Here is a 9990-nt window from a genome sequence, read left to right as displayed (position 1 = left end):
CTGAAAAGACAGATATGAACATATTTAGTTGATATGAATCAAATGATCAAATTGTCGTTGATTCCATTCTCATCCACCGCTTTTTCTCAACAAGAGCCACATATGCTATGCTGCATTCCATCCAGGAAGGATATTAAACAGCAAGATCTTGTTTGACAGATTGGAGGACATGAATCATTGAGCATTTGCTCTCTGACAAGCAGGCAAGGACTGTTTGGTCACACAGGCTGATTACTGGAAGTGCTTGAAAATAATTCCTACGAGGAAATCAGTGTTGCTTTCGCATTTCCCCATGGAACTCACGTTCAGAACAATAAAAGAACTCAACTGAATCCTTACCTAAACCGCATCTGGGAAAGTGTTTGGACAAATCAAGTAAAACTGGAAATGCTTGACAAATGTAGCCGAAAAGCTTGTTAGTCCTTCAACAATTTTCAAAAGCAGAGCACTGTCGCTGTTTGAGCCTGTCAGCCATTGATTCGTAGCGTTTGGAAGTAGGTGGGTGGGTGGAGGAAAATGCTCACCGGGACCGAGAGCGTGAAAGCGTGGGTGAGCCGAGTGGCACCCGGTGTGTGCGCGCTTGGTGGGTGGCGGGAAGGCAAAGAGCCCACAGTGAACTCTGAGTGGCAAAGTGCTTCTTGCGTGGAGGAGTTGATGGCTAATGTATCCGGGCGGGCGGGCGGGCGCTGGGTGACGTCCACTCTTCACTTTGTACTGTGCGCTAGTACAGGATGGAAAATTGCCTTTGTCAGGGGCTTCTCTTTTCTACTGTGACTTGTGGCCTATTAAAAAAAGCTGACCTGAACACATGGACAAGTTCCCTGTCCAATTGATGGCCTCATTTCAGTGCTCATCAGCACAATCACAAAGCTTAATGACAAGGGGTGATAGAATTTTACTCAATGGAATAGGAGATGATGGCAAATATTTGATAGTGGCAAGGCTTGCAAGGCATGATGGCTCGAGGCAGGCGACTTTGGAAAAGTAGGGCTGGGAAATATGCTGGCAGAGCAGAGTGAAATGACCCAAGGGCTGGCTCTTGGACACTGAGCTCTGTGCTCTAATTTACCGCCTTTGCTTGGTGACGGCAGAGAAGGCGAGAACATTCTTTTGTGCGGCTCCCTGAGCACCACAGCCATAGCGTTACTGCGCAGTGGCCCGACCAAACCCTTTTCGGATCAAATGAAAAAAGCAAACATGTTTGAGAGCTTCTGCAAAAAGTGGAAGAGGCCAAATAAAGAAACGATATCGGCATTGCCATGCAGTTAAATCGCAACAGCCGCCCGCCTCCCTCATTGATACGATATGGTGACAGCTGATTGAGAACATAGGGGAGAAAAGCCCAAGCATCCAGCATTAAAAGAAAAAAAAAAAAAAGAGCTTTTGGCTGGATTACAGATAGATACAAGTGGCCGAGTTGAGTTTCCTGCATGATTTGGAAGCCTTACAAGGAGTACAATCTATTTATCAGATGGGCTGCTTGGAAATGGCCAGGAGCTACGCCTGGCCAACAGTGCTTGACGAACTAATGAAATTGAAAAGACATTTAACCAGTCACAGACACAGAGATGACGCTTTTGGGAACCTGAAATCACATTTGAGCAATATTGAGTTCAAAATGATCTCAAAACATTTACTTGATTCTTAAACATGAGGCAACTCATTTGAGCGTTGATTTGTTGACAATAGGATCTCAATCAACTCTCATAAAGCAAACAAAAAAAATACTAAATTACGCTTTCATTATAAGGACAAATGAACAAACAGAAACGAGGAAGAATTGCGTTCCAAAAACGTTCCAAGGCCAGTGTCAAAAAAGGAAATCTTTCCAGCAAACTAATGTTTTTTTTTCCTTTTCCTGCTCACAAAGGCCCGAGCATTCGATAACAACATTGCTGGGTGGGAGAAAAAGCATTCTACTCTGATGGGTGAACTGTATTTCCAAAAAGGAAAGACAACACATCTGTAAAAGCAACTTTATCACATTCACATTGCAATAAATCTCAATTTGATAAGTTTATATGATACAGTACAGGGGGAGGGGGTGATGTACATCCTTCAGTACGTGACTTGTTACGCCTGTACACACGGCATATAGAACAGCTGCTGAATACTGTTATGAGAAAAAAAAAAAAATGCCCAAACACAGAAACCTAAATGATTATTGTCAAAACATAAATTACACACACAAAAATACCAGGTAGAGTAATTGCCCTGGAAGTCTGCGTGGACTGCAATTGAGACTTGTAAACTGACGTCCAAACACTCAGTGAGTACGAGTAGTGCGGCTGGCTGGCTGGCTGGCTGGCTGGCTAGTAAGAAGGAAACGGCTCCACGTACTGGGGTCACAGTTCGGAGAACAAAGTCTTATTATTAAGAGCAACATTTCTATGTTACAGTGAGAGGTTTGTAAAAAGTCAGTTATAGGTTTATGCTCTTAATATTGTGGCTATATTCTTGTAAAATGTAAAAAAAAAAAAAGGATGTCCTTACATTACATTGCAAAATAAAAAAAAATAAAAAATCCCCTTCAATTTATGCTATTCTTGCAAAATGATTGTATTTTGTGTGTCCCATCAGTGTGGCCCTTCCTACTTGGAACTCAATTATTTTCCACTTTCCAGAGCTGCACATCACAATAAGGAAAATCAATGTAGCTTGAAAGGCTTATTTGCATTGCTCACAGTAGAACACCACGCTTCGGCTTCTTGTTCATCTGCATCAAAATGTACCGTTGTTTTATTTCCACACCTACGAGAACTTTCGGGAGCTTTGACGATACACAATAAATCAACAAGTCTCATGTAAAAGTGAGTAAGTATGAATTCTTCCAAGTACCGAGTTCCATCCAATATGGACCTAAAGAAAAATAAACCTAAAAGTTATCCAAGGCCTCCTTAATATAGCGAGACATCATGAACACGTTTCCATATCAACTCAAACATCACAGGATCATTTCCAGGCATACTTGGCAACGACACATGTAGTGATAGATGATTCTCCCTTTACACTACGTACATAAAGACTCTGGAAAGAAAAGAAAAAAAAAACAACGCCACTGAGCGCAGATGGGGTCATGTTACTCTTCATCAGGAGGAAAACTCTAAGTGGATGACTAAACTTGAGGGAAAATAATTCATTCATTGAAAATGCACACACGCACGCAAACAAACAGTAAACATAAATTCTTCCCGTCACTTTTCCTGTGTGGACCATGCAGAGAATTGTCCTCACATAAAAAAAATAAAATAAAAAAAATCCACGCACACCGAGTGGTTAACCACATAGGAGACATCAGACAGGCATCTATCTCTTGTGTAAAACAGCAGCATCTCTCTCTCTCTCTCTCTTCCATCCTTCTTCAACAACAGGGACTTCCCAACTTGGGCATTCAAGCCCGGTATAATTCTGCACACGCTGTGCCAATATTCAACAGCGTCTGGAAGTGTTCAGCTCGTAGTGGAAAGGCTGCCAACTTACGTTGCGTTAGTTCCAGTTCAATTATGGAAAGCCGTTTATCCAAGAACTTTGACATCCGGCTCCAGGTCCACGTTGTACATGGACCTGAAGGTGGATGTTAAGGTCACGGAATAAACAAATGTCTGTCCTTTTTGAATCGCTCAGCACGTGATTAAGGCTCACTGTTTACAAGACACACAGAGTGAAGAAAATGCAACAATACGTGCCAACAAATATCACATGACCCAATGTGGCTCTTGTATCTGTTTGGCAAACTTGAATAAATATATTTTTGGAGGAAAATCTTTGTAGTGTTTATCTATTTGTGAAGTATGTTATTTACTTATAAGGTAGTCCTGTGATCCAGTAGTGATGACAAGTAAGAACTCGGTGGCTCGGCTTTATAGCCAGCCAACTGTTGCTTTGCGTTGGCCCTCCGTGGGGAAATGAAGCTTGTTCTCAGGTTGACACGCCTCCAGTTATTCCAATGAACTTCCATAAAATGGTTTTTAAGCTTGCTCTTAAGAGTCCAGAAGGATGGATTCCTTCACAAAACAAAGACAAATAGTTGGCTTATTTTCAGTGTGTAAAAAAAGACAACACTCATTGAGCTCAGGTCTGTGGAAAAGTCAAATTATTGGCAACGATGCCGAGTGTCTGAACCAGCACGTTTTGTAAATTTGCCGTCACGGATCAGCATTCCGCATCCACGCTGTGAACCGTGACGGCAGCTTGGAGGTGGTGCGTGTGGAGCGGGTGATGGTGTGTGTGCGTGTGTCGGTAGGGGTAGAATTTGTGGCTGAGTAAGGCCGCCGTCTGAGGTGGGGTGTCCAGGTCCAGGTCGTCGTCGTGGTTACCGACATCCACGCCCGCCGAAAGCGGGTCGTTGTTACCGGGCGGATTCTCGCTGTCCTCTTGAGGGCTCATGGTGCTGTAGCCTGCACGTGAAGAATGGAATGAATACTTCATGTTTACGGCGATCCCCCGCCTGCAATATCGCTAAAATTGCTGAGATAATGGATCCGGGGAAAAAAGAAATAGAGATTTTTTTTTTTTTTTATAACCGAGTTAACAATACGCAAAAATGAATTCAATATTTTAATGGCTTGACAGCACTAGAAATAAAACCTCATTTGATCCTTTCATAAATGTCATTCCCAGCAGATGACTCCAAGGCATTAGTTAAGAGTAGCTTGGTGTAGGAGGACACCTTTGACTCAGTGGAGAGAAGTAGCCACTTGAAAGTGTCAACTTGCTCCTGTATTTGCTGCTTATCCCTGATGGACTAACAACACCCACTCTTTCCCTCACTCTATTATTTCAGAATCATCTTCCTTGTCAGATGTCTCATCTTTCGTCATTTTGGCATCTTGGGGAAAGTGGTGAGAGGAAGCGTCCTTGAGCGAGCCGCTGAACGATCATCGCCTCCTCTACTATTGATTCCCATGAATAGTGAGAATGTACGTATCAACAACTTGCTATCTAAACGCAAGCCATGCATTGTGATTGCATTTTGTGTTCCATATTCAGAGAGCACACTCATCTTCATCGTTTGTTGCGTCATCCTCCGTTACGCAACAACGAGCAGAGATGGCTCTGTAGCCATGCCTTACGTGGGCGAGCGTGAAGAGCCCACGTGAAAGGAACTGTCCATCCACCCACTCCCAGTAAATGCCAGAAGCACTCGCGGTAGCACGTGATTAAAAATAAAATACTGCCATGAAAAGAAGAGTACAAACATAAAGTACCTTCTCGTTTGCACTTGAATAAGCTCCCGGATCAAATATGTCCCCCAAAAGTCTGTATCTTCTGTGCGGGACGCTGATTTCCACTCAAGTCAAACGAGATAAATGTTCAAGATGGATGACATACGTTTCTGCCCTATTGCATATCAGGTCATGGACACTGCCTTTTCCATTGGCATTTTGGAGTGTCGCTGTCCACCCATTGGTGCTGAAGTCAGTCAACACAAGTATGACAGCTAAAACTCAAACTTCAAAAAGATAGTTCACAAAAACCAGACTGAGACGCTTTAGTCTGCCCGATGAGACACGTGACATAAAGATGGGTCATTGTCAAAGTCAAAGTCAAAGTCAAAGTCAGCTTTATTGTCAATCTCTCCACGTCACAACACACAAAGAGACCGAAATTACGTTTTCTCTAGATGAAATGAGCTTTCATACCATGGTCACTTTCTGTACCAGAGCGTCCCCAGTACCTCCGGCGTCTTTCTGGAGTGTGGGTGTGCCTCTCGATCACCGCAGCAATAAATCGAGTATTGCTTACTAAGAGCAAGAAGAGCACACACAGAATTTAGAGGAGCACACATTGAGCAAAATGGCTTTTGGGCAGTTAGTTTGGTTGGAAGCCATCGGGTAGGATAAATCCTCACCGTCGAGTGACAGCGCAAACATAACTAACTTACTGATGCCTCGATCCTCGTGGCTGTCATCATCCCTGTCATCTCTGTCATTATCCAGGTTGGACATTCTCACCGACATTTCTGGTACATCAGAAAATGGAATGTCACATAGATTGAGTGTGAAACTGTGTGACGACGCGTCACACTGCATAGAAGCCAGGAATCTTTCAAAAACACTGACAACCAATTAGTGTTAGAGACACACTCACTCACTCGCTCCAGCAATACCACAAAAGTGAAATGCAACAATGGCTAAAACAGACAGATCTGAAAACAATTGCTCAGCAAATGTATGTGCTGATAAAAACAATCTACACACAAGACAAGACAACATTGAGCATCAAACTTTCTCTGGCAAGGCAGTATATGCTTTAGAAGCTAACCGTGTGCATGAAGGCCAATTAGAACACTGCAACATTTATTTGGAAGTGCTTAGAGTGCAATCCAAAAAAAAAAGTACCTTGTGCTGCCAGTGGCGACATGTGCTGGTGCGAGCGCCTGTGGATCTGATGTCTGTACGCGTACACGGCCAATACCAGCACCATGATGCATCCCATGATACCCCCGGCAACCGGACCCACAGGGGCACTCTTGATCATGTTCAAAGATGCCACCTCCTCATCTGAAGCACAAAGATGGTATCGCTCAGAAGTGAGTTCGAAAGCATTTTAGTACACTTTGCACTTGCATCGCTTTTAGCTGACTAAAAAAACATCAAAGTCTAGGCGGATGGCCAATTGACCTCCAAGGAAAAGGGAAAAAAACAAGAGGAAGAGCCATTTATTGCATATCTGTGCTCTACAAACACATTTCTGCAGCACCGTCCAATTGATAGTGTTGTTCAGTGTTACTGCCTGGAGAGTTGTCAGAATCCCAAATTACGACTGACTCACCAAGGAGGCCCATGGTGTCCACATATGGACTCTTTGCACCGACAATGCCCCCGAAGCACTCCTTCTGCAGGGCGCAGTAGGGCTTGTCCAGATGGGTCTTGCCGTCGCTGTCCACCGTGCACCATTCACAGTCCAAAACACCAAAGCAGTCGCTGAAACAGAACACGTCATTCTTATCATTCACGTGGCATTGTTGGCAATCAACAAGAAAAACTCCAGTTCGATACTTTCTACATGTATCCAATTGGCCAAATGTACATGTACAACAGAAGTATTATAGCGCCCCCTAAAGGCGTGGCACACTTTTTTTTTTATTTTGTGCGTGTTCACCTGCTGCTGTATCTCTGGCCGCAGCGCGTGTTGATACATTGAGGCAGCGCGTCCTGTAGACTGGGATCGATCACATTCAAAGTGATCGGTTCCTGATGTACCTCGCAGCTCGGATTTCTGGCGAATGCAAATCAGAAAATACATGAAATGTCTGGCACTGATTCTTGTCTTTTTTGATGTCAATTTGTGCAAAAGGACTCCCAAAAATGACAGCAACTGTTACTTGACTAACAAAAGGATGAGGAGGAGGGAGGATGTATCTGAAGAGAAAAAAAAGATTTAATTGCACATCTTGCTGAAAGCGAGGGCGGACGTGACACTGCCTGATGAAAGGGGCTGGGTGAAAGCAAAGACGTGACACGCACTGAATGATGGATGGACACTTGGGCAGAAAGAAAGGAGACAGCTACAGAAGCAAACAAAAAGAACATTCAATTAAGAAACACCCCGAAAACTCTTGACATTTAAACGAGCACATTCATCCACAAAGCAAATGCAGGAGGCAAACCAAACAATCTTAAAAATCACCATTTGACACGAGAATAAAAACTATAGTCATGTGCTATTTCAAATCTACAAGTTGAATATTTCCTCTGCCTCATTACACGCCAAATAGAATTTTCTCCAAAACAGTCCTGAAATGTCAAGCAGCATGAAATGCTTTTTCTTTTTATTATTATTTCTGCATGGTCGAAACAGCTGTGTACTCGCAGGTATACGTAAATGTCAATAATGAGTAAAGCGAGTACATTTTCTAGCTCCAATAAAGTTGCAGAGGTTGAAGATCAAGTGAAATGTGTGGATCAGCACGACTGACCTGTTTTCAGCAGCGGTGAGGTTGCCGGTACACTCATTCACCTCAAGAGGGCACTCGCATGGGCACTCGCACTCATTCTGCTCCATTCTAAAATGTCAAATGAAAATACTTTTGTGACGGGAGGGGAAAGACTTTCTGCAATGGCATCAACGCAAGCACGTATGCACTTGAAAGTTGCCTATGAGGTCGGTCACCTGTGGCAGCATACCTGTGGCAGTTGAGACAAAGGCGGTCCACTGTGCTGCAAGCGCAGAAGGCCAGGGAGTCACACGTCTCATTGACGATACCGGCAAAGGCGTTGGTGCCAGGTATCCGGGTCAAACGATACTTGGAGCAATGGCTGCCGTGGACCAGGTTGGTTAAGTCGCCCTGAGGATGTCAGGAGGGGAGGGGTGAATATCAATACGAAAAGCGTGAACAGCAAATACAAACGCTGGAGCGATTGATGGAAGCTCAAGTGGTAGTTGCACTACCTTGGATGACTACACGATGGCAGCATCACATGGCCGTACAAAGGCCTCCTTACCATGATGCTGGTGTTGAACTTGTAGAAGCGCTGCACGGTGCGATCACTGAAGCTGTTGCACAGGTTTTTCTTGACAAAGTTGGGGTGATTCAGTATATCATTGGCAACCAGTGGCTCCTGACGTAAACAAAGCAAACCACATTTTTCACACATATTAGTGAGACTGTAAGCCACCAAGAGAGAGTTTCAATTTGTGTTCTAGTGAAGATGGATATTTTTTTGTACCTTGTGTGTGATGTGCTGTTGCTCTGCAGGGGCATGACCTTTTGGGTCAATGAGAGTAGGATGGGCCACCAAGTAACCTCTGTCCTCCATTATAAAGCACCTACAAGACGCACACACATATTTCATAGAGATCGATAGATAGATCATGTCATTACTTTTTTTTTCACATACAATTAATCATTGATTATTATTATTCTGTGGTATTCTAAACATTTAGACAGAAAACAAACAAAAATATGGGGAAAAAAAATAACTGCACAGTAGTAACATTTCTTAAAGGCTTAAATATATGTACAAGCTACGAAATGAGGCAATTGAAGCTTCCACTTATGTGATTACGGTCATATGCAGTCAAAAGAATACATGCTAGGTTGTTTTATCCCTCCTCCTCTCACAGGACCCAGCAACTAATTGGACTCATTGTGCCGGATCCCGCTCGCTCCTCTACACCAGAGCCTCTCTCCGCTAATCCTGTTTTATACGGCCCTCTGAACGACAACACAAAGGACGTCGGGAAAAGATATGCAGCTGGGAGACAGAAAGGGAGGAGGGAGTGAAAGCATCAGATAAAGTCAAAATAAATAAATAAATAAAGGCAGAAACCCCAAAGAAAGTATGTGGGCCAGATGATACACAAAGGCTCATCTCCAAAGAGATAATCAGCTTATCTCTTCTTCCCTCTTCTCTTCAATTCACTCATGCACAAAACAGAAGAAACTCAGGAATTTCTTAAGAAAACAGAACCAGAGACACCCAGGTGACTGACGGCCTACCCACCTGATCTTGTTTCCCTTGTCCTGGTTGCAAATGGGAAGCAGGTCCAGCAGAACTTTATAGACGTAGCGAAGGGTAAAGTCGATCCCCATCACTGCAACTGCATAGCCTGGGGCCATCTGCGAGCTAGAGAAGGAAAACCAGGGGCACAAAAACATCTTCATTTGCCCTCAATCAACCCCATCACATTTGCATTCTGGAAACTCTACATTTAGGACTACATTTTGGAGTCGACTCAATCAGGTGAGATGAGTGAAATTCTTTTTCAACGTGGTCCATCCATCCATCCATCCATCCATCCATCCATCCATCCATCCATCCATCCATCCATCCATCCATCCATCCATCCATCCATCCATCCATCCATCCATCCATCCATCCATCCATCCATCCATCCATCCATTCATTCATTCATTAATCTTCTTACCTGGATGCATGGATGGTGTGGCTGATGGTAACAACATAGCCTGCGCCGCCCACATCCAAGTAAGGCCCGGTAAAGGTGATGAGGCCTGGGTTAGCCACAGCGTGCTGATACCTGGTG

At 43.8% G+C, this 9990-nt stretch overlaps 1 protein-coding gene across 2 annotated transcripts in view; it reads right to left on the bottom strand.

The window, feature by feature from the left end:
* Positions 1–1962: 1962 nt before the first annotated feature.
* cachd1 (cache domain containing 1) overlaps positions 1963–9990 on the bottom strand; it is a 29869-nt gene continuing 21841 nt past the window's right edge. For both annotated transcript variants that reach the window (XM_061296333.1, XM_061296334.1), the window contains 12 exons: positions 9874–9984; positions 9450–9572; positions 8673–8772; positions 8448–8564; positions 8130–8290; positions 7922–8008; positions 7105–7221; positions 6775–6926; positions 6342–6503; positions 5885–5962; positions 5643–5744; positions 1963–4397 (listed from right to left, as the gene is read on the bottom strand). In XM_061296333.1, coding sequence (XP_061152317.1) covers positions 4153–4397; positions 5643–5744; positions 5885–5962; positions 6342–6503; positions 6775–6926; positions 7105–7221; positions 7922–8008; positions 8130–8290; positions 8448–8564; positions 8673–8772; positions 9450–9572; positions 9874–9984 — 1555 coding nt within the window. In that variant the 3' untranslated portion in view covers positions 1963–4152. The remainder of the gene's footprint in view (positions 4398–5642; positions 5745–5884; positions 5963–6341; positions 6504–6774; positions 6927–7104; positions 7222–7921; positions 8009–8129; positions 8291–8447; positions 8565–8672; positions 8773–9449; positions 9573–9873; positions 9985–9990) is intronic.

The sequence above is a fragment of the Syngnathus typhle genome, linkage group LG14, assembly GCF_033458585.1.
Source record: "Syngnathus typhle isolate RoL2023-S1 ecotype Sweden linkage group LG14, RoL_Styp_1.0, whole genome shotgun sequence".
NCBI classification, from domain to species: domain Eukaryota; kingdom Metazoa; phylum Chordata; class Actinopteri; order Syngnathiformes; family Syngnathidae; genus Syngnathus; species Syngnathus typhle.
The sequence above is the reverse complement of the archived record's forward strand: the minus strand, read 5'-3'. Positions and strand labels throughout refer to the sequence as shown.